We start from the raw sequence: 26,889 nt of genomic DNA, 5'->3' as shown, positions 1-26,889 counted from the left end.
TTTTGTGTTTTATGTTTTTTTAATTATTTAGCTTTTTGTTCAGCAGTTCTCCAGTTTGGAATTTGTGCAGCTGTCTGGTTGCTGGGGTCTTTTATTCATTAGCAACCAAGTAGTGGTTTGAATGAAAGACTGTAATAAGTATAGGAGAGGCACTGAATAGAAAGTTAAGGAACAGAAATAACAATAATATAATTGTAAGCTCACAGAGCAATAGTTTTTTTGGCTGCTTGTGTCAGTGACCCCATATTTGAAAGTTGAAATGGTTTAGAAGAGGAAGGCAAATAATAATTCAAAAACTATAAAAATAAAATAATGCTGAAGACCAGTTACAAAATTGCCAAGAATAGGACATTCTGTAATACACAAGGTTAACTCAAAGGTGAACCACCCCTTTATTAATATCAATAATAATAACCAAGTGATTAAGTTGCGATCCAGTTTTGTACCAGTTAAACTGAGGTTTGTTAATATGCACAGCAAAGATGGGGAAGGTTACTACATCCTCTGCTAAATGTAACTGGCTGGCTATGCACATGATGTACTAAAATACAACATGTAATCCTTGGATTTCCTCTCTAATTATCAGCTCAGTGATCACATCTCGCCGGAAAAGAATGCAACTATACGTGAGCTGCAGGCTGTTCTAGAGCAAGAAAGGAGGCTACACCAGGAGGAGCATGAGAAGGTGACAGACAGGATAATACAGGTATTCAGCCTCACATAATCCATCTTCTCTTTAATAATAAACTCCTGTTTGTTCACTGGGGAAGTAAAGTTCATGACAGGAATAAGATCATTTACCAAAAGGTTCTTTTACCGTTGCTTGCTCGTAATTTGTAGAATTTTATGTCTGTGGGTATCTGTGCAGAAGATATGTGTTTTTGTAATGAGTCATAGTTAGTATAGTACCATCTGGTCCAGTACTGGTACTTGTTGCTGCTTTATATGTTTAGTAACCACAGCTTGTTATGAAAAAGACTCAATTGCAAAATGACCCTGTATATTGGACCATCCATTTTTCCCTTGGATGGGCAGTCCCTGCTTATGAAAATCAGTTCCAACAATAATAGTTTGAGAGCTAACAATTCGTTTCATTCAAGTATGGAAAAAAGATGCTAAGAATTGTTAACCCCACTTTCATTTGAAGTGATGATTACTGATATATCCGTATGGGTGTTCGAGTTCAGCACAGTGCAGCTGTTCAGATTTACAGTCAGGAAATATTAGCAGATGGGAAAGATATTGAACTGCAGTGACATTCCACGTCAATATTTAATGAATAGATTCACAATGTTTTTTAAGACGTCACATTGAAAAAGGGAAATATGAGTTTCAGTGCTTTAAAATAAAAGTGCCACAGAGAACAAAATTTCATTGGTTGAATTTGTGGTACAAATACAAAAACTTTTAGACACAAACTGAATTATAATCACTGAATCCAGGATTTGGTTTGGTATTTGGCCTTTTCCAACTGGTTTCGGATTTGGCAGAATCCACGTACTGGCCAAACTGAATCCTTAAAATCACGTGACTTTTTGTTACACAAACAAGGAAGTAAAATTATTTTTCAATGTACACTGTGCTCATGGTTCTCTTTCACCCTTCCTGCCCCTAATTTGCATATGCAAATTATGATACGGATTCAGTTCATTATTCACCCAAATCTTTCACAAAGGATTCGGAATTTGGCCAAAATAATGGATTCAGTACATCCCTAATATAAATTCAGAAATCCTGATATCTTTGCTCACAAATATTTTTCGACACTTTATAAAATAATCAGTTTCAGCACTTTGTATTTTTAAAAAGTGCACTTTTTCCAGGTTACAACTTGGAATACAAAATGTCATGTAATTATTCATATTAGATTACATATTCTCTACAGGTGGAAGAAGAACATCTAAAAACGTTACGGAGGAAAGACTTGGAGCTACAAAGCCTTAATCTGCAGAATAAGCTGGAAGAGAAAACATGGAGCCAAGAGAAGATCCTATTGCAGCAGGAACTGGGGAGCTTTAAAGAGAATGTCTTTGTTATATATGTCAAGCTAAAAAGGTTACTGAACCACTGGCAGCAGTGTAAGAGTGGAGAAGATGAAGAAGTGGGAAACAAGTTCCTCCAGGTATAGTAGCTGGTTTCAGTCTTCATTCACTGCTCCTAGAATCAAGTGCATCCTATGATAGGCTGCACTAAATTTTAAAGGGGCAATCTGGGAGAGGCACATAAGCATTAGATGTGGATGGGTGGCATGCCTACAAACATGGGCCTGTGTGCCCCAGCCTGTATTTTGGTTTTATATGCTTCTATAAGCTGTTGAACAAGGACATTGCAGGTGAGGGTGCCAAGACTGGTTATTTTTTTATGATTTTATGATCTTTCCTGTTATAGTATCACTTTGACATTTTTAGATTATTGCTGAATACGTTAAGTAGTCAATATTTTACAATTCTATTCCCTATTCTTTAGTTTGAGCAATTAAATGCCCACCCGGAATTTTCCATCCATCCTGACTTCAGAGAAAGTGATCCAGACTTGGAAGAAGCAGACGAGGAAGATGACACTGTCTTTGCTCTCACTGATTATTCCCAACATTCCATATTAGAAAGCCGAGAAAGCAGCCCTCAGCTTCAAACAGCGGAGTTAATACAGCACCAGAAACAGGTGAGGAGTCAAGTAAAGTGCTTGTAGGTGAGCTTTTGAGGTCGCCATTTACATTTTTATTATGTTGTTATATTTGCTCTCCAGACTATCCTGTAAAATAATAATTTAATATAATAATTAATAATAAGGACACGTACAAAAAATTATGGAAAACTTCTAACCACAACTCCCAGCATCCTCCATTACTTCTAATAGACGATGCTGAAAGTTGTAGATTGCAGACCCCAAACTACACCCTGTACAGCAAGATGTTTGTGAAGAGTCTCATTCATCCAGGCCATGGTATATCTATAGAAATAAGTCAAATCAACTGGATTTGCAGTGTTTTTTTTCTTCTTAAAGACTTTCCACCAGTCATCCAACTGGCTTTCTCAATTCAGAATAACTTGTAAATCTTCCTTTGAGAATTTATATCCTGTACAGCAAGAGGCTAAATACCATGGATCCTCTCCTCCCTACCATATTTCACTAGGGATGTTTGGGTTCACCATACTTCCCCCCAATATGTAATATAAGGCTCTAAGTTTGCCCAGGAGCAGTAACTCATGACAACCAATAAGATTCTTGCATTTGCAACACAGGGTCCTTTAATAAAAGTGTTGGACACAATCATTGTTTCTCAAGCCACTTGTTTTTCAGGGAAATGCATTGTGACAACAGGTCTTTTTCATGAAGTCCACTGTTATTATTACTAAGATGTATTTATACAGCAACAAATATCCCAAAAACACTCATAATAAAGTTAAAAAATTAGCTTTTATGTAGCATAGAATTAAAAAAGTAGGCATACTTAGTAGGCATGCCTATGAATAAGTACCAGAAGGTATGAAACGCGTAAAAAAATTTTGGACGCATGCCGCCATACGAGTCTATCGGCGTAATTTTTTCGGCGAAACAAGGCGAAAAAATTCGCCCATCCCTAGCACCAACATATTGCGTAGCGCTGTGTTTATCTCTTTATGTAGGTTCTAAATGAGCAATGTACTATGTGATATTTCCTTAGAACTAAGTTGTTTGTATGCACATATTACATTTTATTAAAAGAACTGTAACACCAAAAAATTAAAATGATTTAAAGGAATGACAATATAATGTATTGTTGCCCTGCATTGGTAAAATTGGTGTGTTTGCTTCAGAAACACTACTATAGTTTATAGAAACAAGTTGCTGTGTAGCCATGGAGGCAGTCATTCAAGCACATGCTATACAGTAGATAACAGATACTTTCTGAATACTCCCATTGTATACTACAGATCTTATCTGTTATCTGCTGTGTATCCTGTGCCTTTGCTCATTTTCCAACTTGAATGGCTGCCCCCATGGCTACATAGCAGCTTCTTTATATAAACTATAGTTGTCCTTCTGAAGCAGTGCAGCGCACCAGTACATTATATTTGCATTACTTTAAAACACTTTCATTGTTTGATGTTACTGTTCCTTTAAATACAGTATACATCCTGGTTGAACTACCTCAACAATTTATTAGGGAATGCAGTGCTCTGTAACTGGGTACCAGTTCTAGTCTTCATTCGATGACTAAAATCAGTTCAGTATAATCTGTTTGTTATTCCCTTCTGCTGCTGATGGGATGTTGTCCCAGGAGATTACATTACTGTCTGATATTTTTAGGCAGATCAATTAAAAAACCTGAGCTGCCATTCACTGGTGACAGATCACATTTCACTATGAGTTGATTCAGCAGGAGCTAAGTGCTGATTTGTGCACTACTAGGCTTTACTCAATATTTTACACATCAGAATAGATCACTGGGACCACAAGTGATAAGATTGTCGTACAGACCGGGAGCTCTTTTTAATGATTTGACTGAATTCATATATTGTACTTTGCCCTGGATAAAAGCATAATACAGATTCCTGCTAGGAAATGGCATTAATGTAACTGGTAAGTGTAGGGACCAGTAACCAGCACACACTGACATTGGAAGTCACCTACTCATGGGTTACAGGACTAAGTACCAAGCATTTCTTGCCTACAACTCCCAAAAAATGCCCCAATTAAATTATAAATCTTAAATTCACATTAAACAAAGGTGTGGTGGGTTTGCCGCTAGAAGTACTCAAGCTATATTCATTATTTATGTACATCTGCAATGCACAATTAAATATGTATTTGTTTATATGTATATGTCCCCTGAAAGCTTCCAGTTAGTGAAGTGATTTAACTATTACATAGGAGATTTCTCCTATTTGTAAATTGTCTATAAGAGTGCTTTTATCTAGTTCTTAATGGTATATTTATAAAGCGACAGTGTTGTATTTACACGTGAATCATTCTCATGAAAAGTGATTGTGGGAAAAAGCCATTACAAAACAGCATATTTATGAAAATGGGTATTTTTTTTATGCTGGACTAAAGCCTAAAATTACTACAATTCTCCCCAATTTATACATCTGTCTGATGGAACTCCTTGTTAAAGAGACATATGCAAAGCAGACTAATCCTATAAACATTTATCATTCTTTAGGCAACAGAAAATCGTCAATTCCTTGCTGCTTTTAAGGCCTTATTAGATGATTTTCTCTCAGAGATGACGGAAGAGGTGAGAGAGAAGCATGAAATCCAAAAGCAATATACAGCTGACAAGGCTGCATGGCAAGTGGAAGGGACTGAGCTGAGATGTCTTTTACAGAAGGTGAGTATCAGGTAGCCCCAAAGCCTCTGTTTGCTGATACTTAGTATGGATGCACCAAATCCAGAATTGCAGGTTTCAACTGAACCAGCTTTAAACAACTAAATGGGATAATGTGTGTGGGGGTTTTTTTTACAATTATTACAAGATTTAACACTGTATTTAGAATTTTCAAAAATGTTCATATGTAAATTAGGGTTCAGAATAAGTTTGGGATTCAGGCAATTCTATTAAGAGGATTCTGTATATGGGCAATTGCCCAAATGATTGATTCCGTCTACACTTAATATTTAATGATAAAAAACTGGTACATTATTTCTAAATACACTACATACTGAATCCACTATTTCAGGATACCAAATCTTTCATGGACGATCCCAAACTGAAACCAAATTTGCATATGCAGCGCACAGAAAAAAGAAAACACAATTTTCTTGTTCATGTGACGAAAAGTAATTTTAAGGAATCAAATCCAGTTTGGCCAGGGGCTTGAATTTTGGCTTAATCCAAATACTGCTGAAAAAGACAGAATCCATATTGAATGCTGAACCAAAATCCCGTGGATCTGTAAACTATACATGCTGCAAATAAATGCATAAGGCCAAAGGTCAATTTTACTACTAATATCCTTATAATTTACAGCCTGGGGTACATTATTTATTATAATAAACAAGTTTCAGTGAGTCAGTTGGCAGAAATAAGAAGACAAATATGGTGAATCAGTAATAAATTTGGCATGTATTAAGGTTACATCAAGGGGCAGATTTACATATGGTCGAATATCGAGGGTTAATTAACCCTCGATATTCGACTGCCGAATGTAAATCCTTCGACTTTGTATATCGAAGTCGAAGGATTTACTGCAAATAGTTCGATTAAACAATTGAATGAAAAATCGTTCGATCGAACGATTAAATCCTTCGAATAGTTTGATTCGAAGGATTTTAATCCATCGATCGAACGATTTTTCTTCGACCCAAAAATTGTTAGAAAGCCTATGGGGACCTTCCCCAACATTGCACCTCGGTAGGTTTTAGGTGGCGAAGTTGGGGGTCGATGTTTTTTTTTAAAGAGACAGTACTTCGACTATCGAATGGTCGAATATTCTAACGATTTTTAGTTCGAAGTCGTAGTCGAAGGTCGAAGTAGCCAATTCGATGGTCGAAGTAGCCAAAAAAAAACATTCAAAATTCAAAGTTTTTTTTATTCTATTCCTTCACTCGATCAAAGTAAATGTGCACCCAAGTCTTTCTCCAGGACTGGGACACAAAAAATTTACACCCAAGGCAGGTACCTCTTCTAGAATAAAATAAAAAACTATTAATTTAAGCAGGAAAAGAGTATGGTATCATAACCTATACAGAAATTATTAAAGGAACAGTAACACCAAAAAATCAAAAGTTTTTAAAGTAATGAAAATATAATGTACTGTTGAGCTGCTCTGGTACAACTGGTGTGTTTGCTTCAGAAACTCTACCATAGTTTATATAAAAAATGCTGTTGGGGCAGCCATTCAAAGAGCAAAAGGCTCAGGTTACACAGCTGATAACAGATAAGCCCTGCAGCATGCAGTGCAATTCTACATAGTTTATCTATCTACTATTTGTCTTGTGCTTGAATGGCTGCCCCCGTAGCTACACAGCAGCTTGTTTATATAAACTATAATAGTTTTTCTGGAGCAAACTTCCCAGTTTTGCCAGTGCAAGGCAATACTACATTTATTTAGTACATAAAAACACTTTCATTTTTTGATGTTACTGTTCCTTTAAGTATCCCTGCCAGGACCTAATAGTAGGCTAAAGTAAGACTGCACCTTTCAGTTAGACAATCACTCAGCTCTTGTCTGTATTTAAATCTTGTTGTAGTAATGATTTTTGTTAGCAATTGACAATTGCTGACATGATGGGCTGTCCATGCAACCACACTTGTAGGTGCTCCAGGCAATATCAAGTCAATAAAAAAACAACACTGCTAAATGTTGTTAAAATAACCTTATTATTACACTGTATGGCATTATTGCACCTCAGGGCAAGTTAGGACTGTTTCATCTTTTATAAAATACAGTTAAAAAAAACTTTACTCTCTGCCCTAAGATCTTTTAGCATTTGCTACCAATTCTAATAAATGTATCTGGAGAATAAATTAGCCTGATGACAGCAGTGTCTGGCAAAGACCCATTTTTCCGCAGACACTATATGCTGGGAGTTGATATTTAATCCTTGTTAAATATCTTTCACTCCTCCTGAAGACTTAGTGTAATTCTGTTTTTACTGTGATCTCATATTTCCAGGATTTAGTCCTTTACAGCTTTATATTCAATTAACTTCTCATATTGGAATGAAGAGGTTTGGTGTGCGGATAATATTAGTGAAATAGCTTTAATCAGGTTGACCTGAAATGACCGACACACATGTCCTCACAAATACACACACTTAAAGGAAAACTATACCCCCCAAACACTGTAGGTCTCTATAAAAAGATATTGCATAAAACAGCTCATATGTAAAACCCTGCTTCATGTAAATAAACCATTTTCATAATAATACACTTTTTTAGTAGTATGTGCCATTGGGTAATCATAAATAGAAAATTGCTATTTTAAAAAATAAGGGCCGCCCCCTGGGATCGTACGATTCACTGTGCACACGAACATACCAACAAACCATACTTGTTAGGTCACATGAGCCAATTAACAGACAGAGTTCTGACTTTTGCTTCAACACTTCTTCCTGTTACAGTTAGAGCTGCAGTATTTCTGGTCAGGTGATCTCTGAGGCAACACACAGACCATCTTGAAATGGTGGCTCAAGGCAAGAGATGTAAAAGGGCAAGATTTACTTAAATATATAGACCAGTTTGGTAAGATTCTGTAATAAGCCACTTAATATGATGTAAACTATCTGTTGCTTAAGTGTTCATTTTGGGGGAATGGTTTTCCTTTAAGGAACTTTGATGCTCTTCTTTGCCATTTAAAGTTCTGGATAGAAAAGCTATGTGCTATGTGCTGCAAAGGGAAACTATACCCCTGAACATGGCAATAAAAAGATTTCATAGTCTGTATTTAAAACATTGCTTCATCTAAATAAACCAGGTTCATAAAAATATATTTTGTAATAGTATTGCAATAGTCTAAATAAACATTTTAAGTACTAAGGTCCACCTCCTGGCTCATACAGTCACGGTTAGAGCTGTATTATTTCCTTTCAGGTGATCTCTGACGGAGCACACAGACCATTATCAAGGTGTAAAAGGGCAATATTTGGGTTGTAGATTTCTGTGTAGAAAACAATGGGTTTAGTTCTTTACACAGGAAGATAAATGGGGTCAAAAGCCTGTCATGGCTCACTACAGGACTTTTTTTTTTTATAAGAAATTGTTTATATGTAGATTCTTTGATAACAGATACAAACTGTATTTACATTTGGATACTCACTAGTTGCAGCTATAAGCTACAATATTGCCTCTTGTTTCAGAACCATATATCCAAAATTGCAGTCAGTCTGTTTCAATCTTTTTATGGTCGGCTAAAATTGGAAGGACTTTTTGTCTCATTGCAGCCCTCCTCACCCTAACCTCTTTGGTTTCTCTTTGAAGTATTACCCCTAATTGTGTTACAATAACTTGCATTGATTAGATGCAACAAGATCGAAACAGGCTGCCACAAAGTTTGTATTGATGACTTAATATTTAAGCTAAAAAAGTGGTACTGGAAGCATAGTTGGCCACAGAGTAGGAGTAATTTGCTTCCTTCCATGATTCCATATTTGAGTGTTCTTCTCATTGTCGAGCAGAACATATCCATATATATTTTTTTCACTACTATGCAATAAATATATTTAATTCAGCTTGTTTTTTTTATGCAGTATGATGACAAGAAACAGTGGATAACAGGAGAAACCTGTTCCATTGAACTGAAGCCTTTGGTTAAACTGGAGCGAGAGGAGCACAGGAAACTGCTTGCTGAGAGTCACAGCATGGCCATGGATCTGAGCAGGCAGCTTAAGCAAAGTGAGAAGAAATGGAGTCGAGAAAGGATGGAATTAATTGACCGATATGACAAGGACCGAAGGGATTGGGAGAGGCAAAGGAAGGAGTTCCAGAGAAAGCTAGAACAAGTAAGTGGAGTTCTTTTGACCATAAATGAATATGTTTGTGCAGCAGTCTGGTTTGGCTTTACAAAGTGCTGTTGTTACTCAGATATTCAGAAAATTCGTTCAGTCAACTTCACCTGTGTATCGTGCTCACTCTCCAGTCAGGCCACACCAGAAGACCCACAGACAATTTCAGCAAACATAGGTTTGGATGTCACACATTAGACGCAGTCTCTGCCGCAAATAATTATTTATTAAATCACAACATATTTCGGATCACAAGGATCCTAGGATAACACGCAGTCTCTGCCGCAAATAATTATTTATTAAATCACAACATGTTTTGGATTACAAGGATCCATTGGATCCTTGTGATTCAAAACATGTGATTTAATAAATAATTGTTTGCGGCAGAGACTGCGTCTTATGTGCTCCATCCAAACCTATGTTTGCTGAAATTGATACTCAGATACTCAGTTGAGAAATTTGGCATACAGAGTTGCCCACTAGGGGTATAGAGTTAATGATAGAATCTCATGGAGAGTTTTCTGCTGTCTACAATACAAGCATGGGACCTGTTAACCAGAATGCTTGGGACCTGGGGGTTTCTGGATAAAGGATCTTTCCATAATTTGGATCTTCATACCTTAAGTCTACTAGAAAATCATATAAACATTAAATAAACCCAATAGGCTGATTGCGCTTCCAATAAGGATTCTTTATATCTTGGATCAAGTACTGGGTACTGTTTTATTACAGAGAAAAGGGAAATCATTTTTAATCATTGTATAAAATAAAGCCTATAGGAGGTTTCTGGATAACAGGTTTCCGGATAATGAATCCCATACATGTACCACAAACATACCCCTATATAAGATTCTCTGTAGATATGTTTGTTGGCCCCACTGGGCATCACTACCTTGCCCTGGTATTTTAGCCAAATAGGTATGGGGGTATAACGGAGGGGGCATTGAGGAGAGCAGCAGAACAAGCAGGGTATAGGGGAGAATAATAGTTATGGACAGAAGCCACTGTGGGGTTTTTTTTTTAGATTGTCTGAAAATGTTTGTGGGAATATGTATGGTATGTGTTAGAGAGTCATTTTTTGCATGTCTCCATTTATGGGAGGTATTTGACTTGGGTGGGGTCAAGACATCCCAACACTGGCCTTTCTTCTTAGAACAGGTATTGTTATCCAGAACGCTCTAGATCTGGGGTTTTCCAGATAAGGAATCTTTCCGCAATTTGTATATCCATACCGCAAATCTACTAGAAAATCATTAAAAACATTAAATAAACGCAATAGGCGGGTTTTGCTTCCAATAAGGATTAATTATATCTTAGTTTGGATCAAGTACAAGGTACTGTTTTATTATTACAGAGAAAAAGGAAATATTTTTTTACATTTTAATTACTTATAATGAAGTCTATGGGAGATGGCTTTTCCATAATTCAGAGCTTTCTGGGTAATCGGTTTCCAGATAACAGATCCCATACCTGTATTATGAACAAATGATAATTGAAACAAACTTCAGTCTTGCTTTAGTAGGAGGTTTGCTATTGTCCATTACATTTAAATCTCCTACATGGATTGGGGGAAACCCGTATTTAAGAAAGCTCTGAATTACAGGAAGGTCATCTCCCATAGACTTCATTATTATCAAATAATTCAAAATTTAGAAATATATTTTGTTTTTCTCTGTAATAAAACAGTACCTTGTACTTGATCCAAACTAAGATATATTGTAATTAATCCTTATAGGCAAAACAATCTTATTGAATTCAATTCATGTTTAAATAATTTTTTAGCAGACTTAATGAAGATCCAAATTATGGACCCCTTATCTGGAAAACATCATGTCTCGAGCATTCTGGATAATTGATCTGATACCTGTACAATCCTGATCTCATGTAAAACTTAATCCATGCTGTTCTGAAACTGATGGAAAACCTTATCCGATGTAACACATAAAAAGTACTTCCTTCCCAGTGGCATTTTATGTAATCATGTCCATTGTTAACTGATACCGACACAATTCAGCTTGGCTGGAAGGGGTTTAATAGATAAAAGTGCACATCACTCATGGATAGTAATCTGTAGTTTTGTGCCAAAACACGTCAGACATGCACTCTGTGCCAGGCTTACTTCCGAACTAAACAGCTGATTCAAAGCGCAGGCATCCCTTTTAAAAGAAATACCATAGTGACTAAGCTTTTATTCTGCCAAAAACAAAAAGGATCCTTTCCCAGTAATTTAAAAGGTATTCCTTTCCCAGGAATATATATATATATATGGAGCCTACTGATTCAATACGGGTCAAACAGTGTTCCATGGCACAGGATTCATTTCAATAATAAAAGGTATGATAATGATTTATATAAATGGCATGGTCTTATTCCATATGTACAACTACTCTTATGGGATCTGAGGAAAGTTTTGGACCTGGGGTTTTCTATAATGTGGAGCATCAAGCCTTAAAGGGCCAGTAACATAAAAAATTTGTTTGTACTTAACAAAAAAAACCCACCAAGACACGTTTAACTTTAAATTCGCAAAGTCTTTATTAAGAAATAACTTACCGATTCTCCGCTTCACAAACGGCAACAGGGCGACGATACATCGTGTGGTGCTTGTTTTCTCCTCCCTGGCTATCTCCTATAGCCGTTTTTAACACTACTAAACACACCTGACTTAAACATTAAAGAAAACCAGCTGAATTGCTTTAGGGTTGGTCAGCATTTATACTAGTTTAAATTGATTCTGTCACGGGAAAACATGTTTTTTTCAAAACACATCAATTAAAGAAACCGTAACATCAAAAAAAAATTTTAAAAAAATTCGTTAGTATACATCAGAAAATAAACACCAAGACAAATAAAACGTTAAAATTTAAAAGCCTTTATTAAGAAATAACTTACCGAAACTCCACTTCCGCTCCTGTTCAGAAAAGGCGACATGGCGACCATCGATTGTGTGGGGCTGGATTTTTCCTCCTTGGCTATCTCTCATGTTGTACTGACAGCATGTGAAGCGGCTGCACCTCGATGTGGAACAGTTGTAGGTGCTGCATCGGAAGGGTGATCAGCTTGGACATCACATCCTTATTCCTTAGGAAAGGGCCCACCTGCGGTAGCCAAGGAGCCAGAGGAGCCCAGTGCAGAGCAGAAGGGGGAGGGGATAATCTGAGGCTTTCACTGCACAAGCGGAGCTCCCAGCCTGTCCAATACACTGCCTACTCCCCGCTAACAATGGCCTCAGCTTGTTCTCAGCGCAAACAGCAGCAGCAGCGCATTCCCCAGCCTTGCGCCTTCACTTTCTATTAATTTTCTCCCAAAATATCCCCGAGGGCTAGAAGCTGCAGACTTGCCTGTGCGGATTTCGGTGTTCCTAGCGCGGCCTGTCCACCCTTCACCCTGCAGCTTCTAGCCCTCTCACCTTTGCATGCTGCTCTTGCTTCCCCTGGCAGCCAAAGGGTTAAGGAGTTGCCAGTGCACAGAGTTGGATTAAACAGACCCCCCCCATAGGTGAGTTCACACGAGCTATTAGCAGAGATTGGCACCTAATTGAGCAGTAGCGATAGAAATCGCAGCTTCCTCCATACACTAGGCCTCTGTCTGCGTCTGTAATTAGCATAATCCCTGTCGCTGTGTTTAAAGCAGTAACAGCCGCTGATTTGGGAAGAAGAAGCCAACAGGGATATTTTGGGGGAAATTGAGCAGAAAGTAAAGGCGCAAGAAAACAAGCTGAGAACAAGCTGAGACCATTGTTAGTGGGGAGTAGGTGGTGTATTGGGCAGGCTGGGAGCTCCACTTGTGAAAAGCCTCCGATTATCCGCTCCCCCGTCTGCTCTGGGCTGGGCTCCTCTGGCTCCTTGGCTGCTGCAGGTCGGCCCCTTCCTAAGGAATAAGGATGTGCTGTCCAAGCTGATCACCCTTCCGATGCAGCACCTACAACTGTTCCACATCGAGGTGCAGCCGCTTCACATGCTGTCAGTACAACATGAGAGATAGCCAAGGAGGAGAAATCCAGCGCCGCACAATGGATGGTCGCCCTATCACCTTTTCTGAACAGGAGCGGAAGTGGAGTTTCGGTAATTTATTTCTTAATAATGGCTTTGCAATTTTAAAGTTTTATTTGTCTTGGTGTTTATTTTCTGATGTATACTAACAAATTTTTTAAACACATTTTTTGATGTTACTGTTCCTTTAATAGGACTGCTCCAGAAGCATTCTGCACTGAATTTTGTTTTTCAGAACAGATTTTTTCATATTTAAATTTTAAATTTGACATGAGGTTTGACATGTTTCCCAGCTGCCCCCAGTCATGTGACTTGTGCGCTGATAAACTTCAGTCACTCTTTACTGCTACAGTGCACGTTGAAGTTATATTACCCCTCCCTTGCTCCCCCCCCCCCAGCAGCCTAAAAACAATCAAAAAAACCAATGGGAAGGTAACAAGATAAAAGATCCCTGGTAGATGTGAGAATAGCATTCAGTCACAAAAATCCAAGTACCACTGTGACTCCTCCAGTTACACTGAACAGGAGAAACAACAGCCTGTCTGAAAGCAGTTCCATTGTGAAGTGCTGGCTCTTTCTGAAAGCACAGGAACAGACACAATGTCCTGAGGTGGCTGCCTACACACCAATATTACAGCTAAAAAAAATACTCTTATTGATTCGAAAATACAATTTTAATTGTTAGAGTGAATTACAATGTACAAAGTGTACTTTAGTAATAAAAACGATACCATGAAAATCATGACAGAATCACATTAATATCACAAGATCACATTAAAAAGCTGAGATACCTCAAGAGGAAGAAGGGTTGGTCTGGGCAGCTAGATTGTAACTAGTGCAGTAATGCACTTTCTCCTAATTATTCAGATGATCTGGTAATATTACATAATGTTCAATCCACTGTCTATTATTACAGAGAAAAAAACAAATCGGTTTAATAATAACAGTTGGCGCTACTGGATATGGCACTGCTGCATTCTGGATGTTTGTTACTGGTTTGAGATTTTAGTGAAGCAAAACACCTGCACAATCATTCACGGGAAATTAACCTTATTTATTAATAAGACATGATGCCTACACACCAGTAACAGTAGTTCTATTTTGCCAGAGGATGAAAATAAATGAGTCACGTTCATTTAGGTCTAATTAATTCATATCATTAAGAAGACAAGATCTATCCCACTGAGTATCATTCTGCAGGCTATTTTAACATTCCAGCTTTATGTGTCAGAACTGTTTAATTTACTTTCATTGCAGCTTCAAAAGGAAATGAGCCCTAGGAGGATGGAAAGCTTTCTAAGTGACCAAATGGATTGCAGTACTGGTCAGTTTTCTCCTAAGGCAGTTTTGCGTGCATCACACCGACTTGGGGCAAGGTCCTTCTCCGATTCTGATGACATGCAGCTTGAAGACCAGTTAGTTCCCAAGCTGAAGGGCAGTGACCGTTGCTCTGGATCGGAAAATCTCTTTCTCGATGCCCTGTCACTGGATTCTGCAGATGACGTTGACATACCTCAGCCCCACCAACTGGAACGGGATAAATTTGCTGCTGAGGTAACTCACTCTTTGTTTGCAAAAACAGCTGGAGTTACACTATACTTGATGGAACATCCAGAATCCAGAACATGAAACTAAAAATGTACTTTCAAGATTTGAGGGGGGAGATACTCCTATTGATCTTAAAGGGGTTGTTCTCCTTTGAACTAACTTTTAGTATGATGTAGAGAGTGATATTCTGAGACAATTTGTAATTTGTTGTCATTTTTCATTATTTGTGTTTTTTGAGTTATTTAGCTTTTTATCCAGCACTAGGCTTGGACAAACTTGACCTGTTTTGGTTCGCTTAAAATTAGACGCTGGTGAAATTTTGCAGACACCCAATAAAGTCTCTGGGCGTCACAAATTTTTTGACGTACATCGATTTTTTTTTTTTTGATGTCCCTCGCCATACAAGTCTATGGGCGTCATTTCTGCGGGCGTCCCTGTCCAGCAGGTCTCCAGCAATTTCAGTAATCTGGTTGCTAGGGTCCAAATTACCCTAGAAACCATACATTGATTTGAATAAGAAACTGGAATATGAATAGGAGAGGCCTGAATAGAAAGAAGAGTAATAAAAAGTAGCAATAACTATAAATGTGTAGCCTTACAGAGCATTTTTTTCTTTAGATGAGGTCAGTGACCCCCATTTGAAAGCTGGAAAGAGTCAGAAGAAGAAGAAGGCAAACAAAGAAAAATACAAAGAATAAATAATGAAGAAAAGTTTTTTAGAATTGGCCATTTGTGCTAAAAATTAACTTAAAGCTGAACCAACCCTTTAAAGAGTTACAAATCCTCAGTAGGGATAAATTGCATGTAAGGTACCATTTTCATAATGCTACTGTATTAGCCTGAACTGTGTGCCACTAAATATACAGTTCCCTGACAGTCTGAATAAATAGTTTGAAACATGCTTTAGTAAACAGCAGGAAAAGCATTTTTAAATTTGCAAAGTGCAGAAAAAAAGCTAATTTTAATTTGACTTTCAGAAGTGGACAAACAAATCCCACTTATGTGCTGAAATGCTAGGATAGTACAGATATGGGACCTATTATCCTGAGGCTCTCCGTATAATGGATCTTTCTGTAATTTGAATCTTTATACCTTAAATCTAAAAGAAAAACATTATATTAAATATTAAATAACCCCAATAGGCTGGTTCTGCTTCCAATAAGGATTAATTATATCTTAGGTTGGATCAAGTACAAGGTACTGTTTTATTATCACAGAGATAAAGGAAATCGTTTTTAAAAATTTGGATAATTTGGATAAAATAGATTCTATGGCCATTCCGTAATTCTGAAATTTCTGGATTACGGGATAAGGATTCCATACCTGTATAAATATGAGCATTAAATAAAGCAATCACACAGCAGAACTAACATAGACATACTAGCCAATAAAACTGTATACTGCTTTCAGTTTAATGCCTCCAAATGAAACTCCAGGTAGTGAGACTGCTGAAAGAGTGAGGGTACCACTTTCAACTGGTTAATTAATCTAAATCTTAGATCTTGTAGAAATGACTGTCAACACTTTTCTTCATTCCTGACTGCACAGAAGAAAGGTGTCAGCTGTACTGCTAATCTCGCTATGTTCGCTAGCCGGTGACAGTCACATTCGAGAAGCATGGGATAGGGTATTTAACCCCTTAAAGGAGAACTAAATCCTAACTAAAGAAGTAGCTAGAAATATTATACATTATGTTTTGGGCTCCTATATCAGCCCAAGGCAACCACAGCGCTTTAGCAGTAAAGATCTGTCTCCAAAGATGCCCCAGTAGCTCCCCATCTTATCTTCTGCTGATTCACTGCCCATGCTCTGTGCTGCTGTCACTTACTGAGCTTGGAGAACCAAGGTTATTCATGCCTGATATAATGTATTTTACAGTTCATTTGGCTTGCAGTGTATGTAAACTGTGTTCCCTTTTATTTTGCTATATTATTAATAATCAGCAGTTTTTTTTATAATTGTTATATATCTTCTGTGAAAGGTTATTCTTCTATATAACCATGTTATTTGTTATTGCAGGAGGACTTGCAAAAGGGAAGTCTGCAGAGGTAATTTCATTTTACTGTATTGGATTATTTTTCCTTGTGTGAATGTTTAGTGATAGAGCAGGAATGAAATGTATGCTTGCCTTCATTATTATATTGTAAGTACTATCAGACAGGGACTATGCATGCCTGCCTGTCTTTAGTTCTGGTACACAATACATAGTTACATAGGTGGAAAAACGACAAAGTCCATCAAGTTCAACCCCTCCAAATGAAAACCCAGCATCCATACACACATCCATCCATACCCTCACATAAATTCTATATACCCATATCTATACTAACTATAGATTTTAGTATCACAATAGCCTTTGATATTATGTCTGTCCAAGAAATCATCCAAGCCATTCTTAAAGGCATTAACTGAATCAGCCATCACAACATCACCCGGCAGTGCATTCCACAACCTCACTGTCCTGACTGTAAAGAACCACCTACATCGCTTCAAATGAAAATTCTTTTCTTCTAGTCTAAAGGGGTGGCCTCTGATACGGTGATCCACTTTATAGGTAAAAAGGTCCCCTGCTATTTGTCTATAATGTCCTCTAATGTACTTGTAAAGTGTAATCATGTCCCCTCGCAAGCGCCTTTTTTTCCAGAGAAAACAACCCCAACCTTGACAGTCTACCCTCATAATTTAAGTCTTCCGTCCCTCTAACCAATTTAGTTGCACGTCTCTGCACTCTCTCCAGCTCATTTATATCCCTCTTAAGGACTGGAGTCCAAAACTGCACTGCATACTCCAGATGAGGCCTTACCAGGGACCTATAAAGAGGCATAATTATGTTTTCATCCCTTGCGTTAATGCCCTTTTTTATGCAAGACAGTACTTTATTTGCTTTAGTAGCCACAGAATGACACTGCCCAGAATTAGACAACTTGTTATCTACAAAAAACCCAAGATCTTTCTCATTTAAGGACACTCCCAACACACTGCCATTCAGTGTATAACTTGCATTTATATTATTTTTGCCAAAGTGCATAACCTGCATTTATCAACATTGAACCTCATTTTCCAGTTTGCTGCCCAGTTTTCCAGTTTAGTCAAATCACTCTGCAAAGTGGCAGCATCCTGCATGGAACCTATAGTTCTGCACGATTTTGTATCACCTGCAAAAATAGAAACAGTACTTTCAATGCCCACCTCCAGGTCATTAATAAACAAGTTAAAAAGCAAAGGACCAAGTACAGAGCCCTGCGGTACTCCACTAACAACACTGGTCCAATTAGAAAATGTTCCATTTACCACCACCCATTGTAATCTATCTTTTAGCCAGTTCTCTGTCATGGTCAAAAACCTATGTTCCAGGCCAATATTCCTTAATTTAACCAGTGTGGCACTGTATCATGTATCAATGCTGTTTAGTATAGTCATGGTGACAAAATAGTGCATAAAGGCAATGTACCAAGGCTACGTTGTGATCATGTTGCAAACAAGAGACTATTATAGGGCTATTAGTTTAGTTGCTTTTAAATGTAAAATTATTTTCATTTCAAGATGCTGTATTTTGTTGTCATAACTACTAATAATCCTGAATTATGTCTTTTGGATATTATGCCTTTGTTCCTTACATTTCAATCTCCAATGAATAGTCTTCCTTGTTTTGTAGGGTAATGTCTGTTTCCTCCATGTCTGAATTTCACCAGCTGATGGAGAGTTCTCCATTTCTTCCTGATAAGAATTCAGATTTTGCTGGTGACAAGGATGAACTGACCCCTCCTTTGTCACCCGATGATCTAAAGTATATTGAAGAATTTAACAAGAATTGGGATTACAGCAATGTGAGCCATCAGGAGAGTGATAAAGTGGGTATTTGTGGGGAAAACAAGGAAAATGGCAGAATTCAAAGAGATCCATCTTCAGAAACATTCCAGTCATCATCATGGTTCCTTACGACTAGCGTTACTATGACAACAAATACACTCACCAACCCTGAACACTGCCTGAAACAGCCACCTAGGAGCCACACAGTAGCAGATAAAATGGGAGTTCGAGTCTTCCAAAGTCCACCTGCGGTTCGTAGGTTTGATAAAGTTTCCATAAGCAGCAACGAAGAGAAGAAACAGGTTGACCGAGATTTGATGTTTTCTGCACCCAAAGCAATTGTCCCTGAAGCCAAAAATGGGGCAACGGAGGTGTTTGGAAGGTGGTCTAGTGATCTAAACAAGCAACATAGTGGTTTTCATCCCATCGACCGACCTGTTTGTTCTACTGTGGGCTATGCTTCTTCTTTGCACAATTTAGAGCTGTCAAGGAATATGAGTGATGACATGAAAGAAGTTGCCAATTCTGTTAGGCATGCAATCCTAACCACCTCAGTTGAATCTCAGGTCAGAGATATTGCCTGTCAAACCAATGGTTTAAAGAGTACTGGTACACAAACCACACAAACAATCAGTGTAAGCTTGCAGACTGAAACTTTGCGTAGCATCACCAGCAGTCCACACAAGTGTCTGACGCCAAAGGGAGGTTCCACTCCTATTTCATCACCCTCACGCAGTTTGCGGAGCAGACAAGTGGCTCCAGCAATTGAAAAGGTACAGGCAAAGTTTGAACGTTCATGTTGTTCACCCAAGTATGGTTCTCCAAAACTGCAGAAGAAAATTCTTCCAAAGACAGATCAGCAAATGAATCGTGTCACTGGGGTTAATCCTCAGAAGGGATTCAATGAATCAGCCTGGGCCAGATCAACCACAACAAGGGAGAGTCCTGTTCACACTACAATCAATGATGGACTTTCCAGCTTGTTCAATATCATTGACCATAGTCCTGCAAATTGTGACCATGCACAGAAATTGTCTAGGCCTAGTAGCAGATCTCGGTCAGCAGAACCCAGATCAGAATTTGGGACCACTCCAGAAGTGTATACAGATGTAAGGGGTAGATCGCCCAGCCCTATACGCATTGCCTTTGACTTTCAAAGGGAACAAAATGCCGATATCAACCCTGGTAGACAAGACCTGTCTGCCCCAGCAGGCTACACATTGACAGAAAATGCTGCAAGAATACTTAACAAGAAAATGTTAGAAGAACCAAACAGTCCAAACAGTCCGTCTAGAAGTTTCAGAGACAACACAGCTGCAGAAATCCTAAAAGTGGATCAAAGGTCTATAGAGGTAAGACATTTCTAGGGTGCACTTTACTTGTTACTAGTTTAGCATTTGGGAACTGAGCCATGACTCTGCTGCCTTGAGCTTCACATTTCTGGAATCCAGTTTCACAGCCACTCTGTGATCTAAGCCAGATAATATTTTGTTGTCGCCAGCATCCATGAAACAATATGGGAAAGGGCATTCATAATATGATGATTTTCTTTAGTAAACGTTCGCATTTAAACAAATTATTAGGCTGGCAAGAGGACAATACATGTAAGAAAAAGCCAACCATTCACATGTTTTGTTACGTGCCCGTGTTTTTGCTTCTGTTTTAAAACAGATTATACAGTAAATCTGTTACAATAAATGCTGATCACTGCAAATTTAAACAAAACCAACATGCTCAGACATACAGTAAGACTGGGGGAAATTGCAAAATCTGACATTGCAATAAATAACACATTGTAATAAAGCAATATAAATAGTTTACCCTCATATAAAAATTACCTTATTCTTAAGAGCATTGTTAAAGAATAGTAAATGTTTGCATAGATACTTAACAATGCTGTAAAACGTAAAGACATACACTGCAACTTGGTTACAAAGGCTTTAAGGCCAAGTCTCAGTGCTTTCTTTCTATGGGAAGATTATCTCCTGGGCGGAATATCTGCCGTTTTTGCTCTCACAAAGTTCCAGCCAACCTGCAGGAAGCAGAGAAGTGAGGCAAAACCAAATATTGTTCATCACTTAGGCCAGCATTTTAATTAAACAAAGCAAGTAACCTATTGCCAAGAAAAGGGTACTGTTCCTTTAAAGAATATTGTCAAACAAAGTCCTTGTGATGCAATCACAAAGTCCTTGTTCTTCCAAAGTCCTTGTGATGCAATTAAAATATTCATTTATTATTAGGTACAAAACTATACATGTCCTCACAGATGTGTTTCCACGTGAGTATAGGACACGGTGGTGGTGGTGTTAAGGTGGAATTCAATCAAAATGGACTCAATCAACGTTTTCTTACCTGTAATAAAACCACGATGATTTCGCTTAATCTTCTTTTTTTCCATTACAGTTAATGATAGGCACAGGCCGAACTAACTCAAACTGAGATTGCATATTTGATCTGGTACTCACATTGCAGATATATCTCCCAATCTAAAGCAAGATCAGCCTAGCGGGATTTGCCAGTTTAAAGGGGTTGTTCACCCTTGAGTTAATTTTTAGTATGATGTAGAGCGATATTCTGGGAAAATTTGCAGTTGGTTATTATTTGTGGTTTTTGAGTTATTTCGCTTTTTATTCAGTAGCTCTCCAGTTTGCAATTTCAGCATCTGGTTGTCAGGGTCCAAATTACCCTAGCAACCATGCATTGATTTGAATAAGAGAGTGGAATATGAATTGGAGGGGGCCTAAATATAATTATGATTAATACAAAGTAACAATAACAATAAATGTGTAGCCTTACAGAGCATTTGTTTTTAGAAGGGTCAGTGAACCCCATTTGAAAGCTGGAAAGATTCAGAAGTAGTCAAATTATTTTAAAAAAAAAACTATTAAAAATAAATAATGAAGACCAATTGAAAAGTTGCTTAGACTTGGCAATTCTACAACATAGTAAAGGTTATACTACAACCCTTCAGCTTGTTCCACCTTAAATGCTGCTAAATTGATACTCCCAGGATATTGTGTCGTTCCCAACAGATAGAGGGGCTTTAAGACTGATACCTGGGGTTTTCTTGCTGGAACCTCTCTACTGGGTACATTTTCTCTTTTTTTTTATTAAAGAGGTGTTTCGCCTTTAAGTAAACTTTTAGTTTGTTATAGAATTACTAATTCTAACCAACTTTTTCATTGGCCTTCATTTTTTCCTTTTTATAGTTTTTGAATTATTTGCTTTCTTCTTGGAGAGCTGCTGCATTAAAAGCGAAATAACTCGAAAACCACAAATAATAATAAAAAAAAATGACAACAAATTGGAAATTTTCTCAGAATTTTACTCTCTACATCATACTTGGGGGCCCATTTACTTAGCTCGAGTGAAGGAATAGAATAAAAAATACTTCGAATTTCAAATGTTTTTTTTGGCTACTTCGACCATGGAATTGGCTACTTTGACCTTCAACTACTACTTTGACTTTGAATCGAACGATTCGAACTAAATATTGTTCCACTATTCGACCATTCGATAGTCGAGTTACTGTCTCTTTAAAAAAAACTTTGACCCCCTACTTCGCCACCTAAAACCTACCGAGGTGCCATGTTAGCCTATGGGGAAGGTCCCCATAGGCTTTCTATCAATTTTTAGGTCGAATAAAAATCGTTAGATCGATGGATTAATCGAAGGATTTTTTTGTTCGATCCAACTATTTGCGGTAAATCCTTCGACTTCGATATTCGAAGTCGAAGGATTTAAATTCGGCATTCGAATATCGAGGGTTAATTAACCCTTGATATTCGACCCTATGTAAATCTGCCCCTAAATGTTAATTTAAAGGTGAACAACCCTTTCATATAACCCATGAAAATGTTGTTTTACTAACAAACGTAATGTGTGTACATGCATCTAAAAATATTTGTATAATCTTGTATATTATGCATTTTGTGTTACAAGGATATTAATATGGTTGTCTAGCCCACCCACCTACAGACGTGGTAACACAGAATGCATAACATATAAGATATTTTCAGCTAGACCGCTGATCCATCCAGCCGACTGTATATCGCCCGCTCATGCCTTCAAGGAAGAAACCGAGCACCTTGCCCACCCACAACATGGCAGCACATTTACCAACACGCCAACGTCTGGCAGCCCGAAGTCAGTCCCGAAAGTCAGGTGTGGTGAGGATCAGTCTGCTGCCCCCTACACAGCAGCCCCACACAACTCCCTGCACATGCAGCAGGTGCGATGAAAAGGGCAGTTAAAAGCAATGAGCAATATGTGACATTAGTGCGGGGGGACAGTTATGGGGAAAAATAAGGGTGAAATAGTGTAGGTAATGGAGAGATGACATTAGAAATACAACATAGAACAGGTTTGCAACCTAATATCCAATATGCTTGGGACCTGGGCTTTTCTGGGTAAGGGATATTTCTGTAATTTGGATCTCCATACCTTAAGCCATTATATTTATTCTGTAGAATGCTTTACCATACCTGAGTAAACAACTCTAGAAGCTCTCTGTTTGTTTAGGATAGCAGCTGCCATATTAGCTTGGTGTGACATCACTGCCTGCCGAGTCTCTCCCTGCTCGTTCATAGCTCATAGGGGGAGAGGGAGCGAGGAGCAAACTGAGCATGCTCAAGTCTATGACCTGGAGCTTTAAGCTGAAGGCAGGAAGTCTGATACAGAAGTATACACAATAGAAGGAAAGAAATGCAGTGTTTCTTTTGACAGAGGACTCAGAGCAGCATTACTTTGAGGGTATACTGGTGAATTTATATAGATCTTTTTGGTAAAGCTTACTTCATTTTTAAGTAGAGAGTACAAAAGTGAGGGCAAAGCTGATTCTGTGCAAGGAACCATCTTTACTTTCAATACATTGCTTCTGGTTTTTATTACATGCTTAAAATGTGTTACCTGAACATTTGAACATTTATATATTATGACTGTTTATAATACATGGTTTTATAACTGGCCAGACCACTGGTAGGCATTTCCAGCTAACATTATTATTTAACATTATATATTGTAAGTGGATTTACAGTTCTGTTTTGCTCAGTGTTTCTTTGCTGGCAGCCATTCTGGTAGCGTCAGGAAATGAGCAGCCCTGGAAAATCCTCTAATAATTATTTGTACTTTTCTTTTCCTTTCCAATCTATTTGCTTTCTTTCTGTCTATCCTGACTAGAACCAAACTGTCTTACTAACTGCTCCCTGGGGAGTCTAACTGCCTGCTACACTGCTGTAAGTCTCTTCTCTACATTGTTTCCATTTCTTATATTTACTGGTTTGTTCTGAAACAGAGCCAAAGGACACTGACATGCGGACATAACTATGGCCCCACTCGCACAAAATCTCCCCCTCCAAGTCTTTCACAGTCTCACAGTATTTGCTCCAGCTATTCCTTTATAAGTCACTAAACTTTAAATATAGGCACAAACTATCCACAGACTAAACATAGGCACAGCTAAGAAATGCAAATGCGAGCAAGAAGCTAATCTGGACATTAAAAATGGCAATCAGATTATGGAACCTGCCAACCAAGATTTAAAACGAAACTCTTTTAATAGATACTCCAGCCATTGGTGAATTGCATACCCAGCAGCCTCAGCTTTTTGCTGCTTTGGTTGAGAGTCTGCTGTTTAATAGCATCTGGGGAGTGACATGTTGTTGATCCTCAGTTTGAACTATACAGGTATAGGATCTGTTATCCAGAATGCTCAAGACCTGGGGTTTTCCGGATAAGGGATCTTTCCAGAATTCGGATCACCATATTTTAAGTCTAAAAAAAATCATATAAACATTAAAAAACCCCAATAGGATTGTTTTTGATTAATTATATCTTAGTTAGGATCAAGTTTTACTATTACAGAGAAAATGGAAATTATAAATAGAATTATTAGAAAATTCGAATTATTTTCTTAAAAACGTAGTCTATGGGAGATGGCCTTCCCATAATTCGGAGCTTTCTGGATAATGGGTTTCTAGATAACAGATCCCATACCTATATGTCTTTTTGCCTTTTGGGTGTTCATTTTGCTTTAAGCCTTGGGTTCTTAAAATAGGTTTGTGAGGTCCCTCTATCTTTTATCCATGTCCGTCGGTATCCTGGTTGCTTCCCAGGTATTACATTTCCTCTGTTCCTTCTCCAGGTTCTCTCTTTTCTCATTTCATGTGCAACTTGTACCCAGTATTCTCTACTCATTTGCATCCACAGTTTATCCCCCAATGCACGTTTGTCTATCATGGTGTTGACCATTGACTCACAATATAACAATAATAATAACCACAACCACCCTAGGTAGCTGCAAATATCCCTGCTGAATCCCAAATTAATCCAGAATGGGAGCCCTGTCTTCCTATAACATTTCAGCAGTGTTCCTACCAGGGGTGATTTTAGACCTAAAGTCACTTGAGACGGCTTTCATGATCATGCCCCTGCACTTACCTTTAAATAGTCGTAGCGGGTTTAGGGGGGCGCAAATCTAGCTCAGAGAGTGCAAATTGTTCTCCCAGCACTAGAAAAGGCGAATTTCCAGTTTAATAACCAGAAACTTGACTCTTAGGGGGTTATTTATCAAAGTCCGAATTTATCTCAGTGTTTTTTACTACAAACTCAGATCAAATCCACTTGGGTTTTTTGCGCTTATTTATTATTACATTTTCCGAAAATTTGCTTTGCGGGAAAAAATACGGTTTTCACGTTTTTTCCGATTTTTCATCCGATTTTCACGATTTTTCACCTGAAAACTCACATTTTCACATGAAACTTTGGGCCATTGCAGTAAACCCAGCGCACATCAAAAAATCATTGTGACTTATATGCAACCTCGACAGGTCAGGACTTATATGCAACCTCAACAGGTTTCAGATTCTGACTTTTCCATCCAAATTTGGAAAAATGTGTGATTTTTTAAAAGTCCGATTTTATTTTAAAAAAAAATCACAAATTTTTCATGATTTTTGCATTAGGAGTTTAGTAAATAACCCCCTTAAAGTTACAGGGAGCTGCTTTTTTGCCACCCCTAGTAAGTAGTGGGGAACTGACCCCCCCCCCTCCAAGGCAGAAACTCCCCTGGTTACTACTATAGGCAGGATGTAAAGTTGGCCATACACGGGCAGATCTAAACTGTTGATATTGGTCCTTTAGACAGATTTAGCAGCTTATCTGCCTATGTATTTGGGGTGTTCCCATGGACCTCCCCAATTTTTGGCCAGATATCGATCAGGCAGGTTTTATTTTCACTGGCAATCGATGACCACATCGGCTAGTTAACGCAATCCTCAGCCTGTCGGCTCTCATTGCCATCATTGTAATCAGGCAGGTTAATTGTTTGGCCCTAGGAACAAACGATCGTATTAGGCCGATATGGTCCTGCCTTTGGTGGGCACATCAGGGCAAGATATGAGCGTTTGGCAACCTCGCCAAACAAGTGGATCTTATAGTGTATGGTCACCTTAACAATTGGCCTAAGTATAGTGCTCGTGTAATATAGATATTGTTTATAAGTGACAGTTCAGCTTTCATTTGCTGTGCCCATTGTTCACACACTAACCCCTACTAATGTTCAGCACATCTGATATGTCCATAGTTAAGTTTCCACTGCCTTCAGAAAACTTCTAAAATCACTCCAACATTCTGCACTGTTTATGCTTCGTTTAGACTTGCTAATAACAAATCACATTTCTGTTCTTTGTGTCTACAATGTGCATTCATTCACTGGATTTTAACTCTAGTAACTCTTTCCTTGCAAAGTTGCCTCCTTGCTCTCAGTCACTGGATTACATTGCAGATAACATACTGTAGTCTCATAAATGCAAATTTAAAGCAGTTTCATTGCTGTCTAGCAGCTCGAGGAAGAAGCTTTTTGTGGTGCTTCTCTGCAGGGGTGTAACTATAAAGGAAGCAGACCCTGCGGTTGCAGGGAAGGCAGGAGTGTAGAAGGCCCACTGAGGCCATCACTAATGATCAATTTCAATATATTATGCTACAAAACGTCAACATACCAATATAGACAATACCCTACATTAAATTTGCTTTGGGGCCCAGTAACATCTAATTGCACCACTGCTTCTCTGTTATGCTTCCCTGAAATGTGAGGCAGATATTCATGAGCTTT

General features: G+C 38.2%; 1 protein-coding gene across 4 annotated transcripts in view; it reads left to right on the top strand.

Moving 5' to 3' along the window:
• Window positions 1–26,889, top strand: part of mtcl1.L (microtubule crosslinking factor 1 L homeolog) — a 103,118-nt gene that overhangs the window by 71,353 nt on the left and 4,876 nt on the right. For 2 of the 4 annotated variants that reach the window (XM_018267899.2, XM_018267898.2), the window contains 10 exons: window positions 587–706; window positions 1,886–2,122; window positions 2,467–2,661; window positions 5,147–5,314; window positions 9,175–9,426; window positions 14,679–14,975; window positions 16,989–17,017; window positions 18,625–20,131; window positions 21,020–21,057; window positions 22,722–23,010. In XM_018267899.2, the coding sequence (XP_018123388.1) occupies window positions 587–706; window positions 1,886–2,122; window positions 2,467–2,661; window positions 5,147–5,314; window positions 9,175–9,426; window positions 14,679–14,975; window positions 16,989–17,017; window positions 18,625–20,131; window positions 21,020–21,057; window positions 22,722–23,010 (3,132 nt within the window). Of the gene's footprint in view, window positions 1–586; window positions 707–1,885; window positions 2,123–2,466; window positions 2,662–5,146; window positions 5,315–9,174; window positions 9,427–14,678; window positions 14,976–16,988; window positions 17,018–18,624; window positions 20,132–21,019; window positions 21,058–22,721; window positions 23,011–23,957; window positions 24,014–26,889 lie in introns of all 4 variants that reach the window. The other 2 variants (XM_018267901.2, XM_018267900.2) reach the window with 2 other exon arrangements.

This window comes from Xenopus laevis, chromosome 6L (genome assembly GCF_017654675.1).
Source record: "Xenopus laevis strain J_2021 chromosome 6L, Xenopus_laevis_v10.1, whole genome shotgun sequence".
In the NCBI taxonomy this organism is placed as follows: domain Eukaryota; kingdom Metazoa; phylum Chordata; class Amphibia; order Anura; family Pipidae; genus Xenopus; species Xenopus laevis.
The sequence above is the reverse complement of the archived record's forward strand: the minus strand, read 5'-3'. Positions and strand labels throughout refer to the sequence as shown.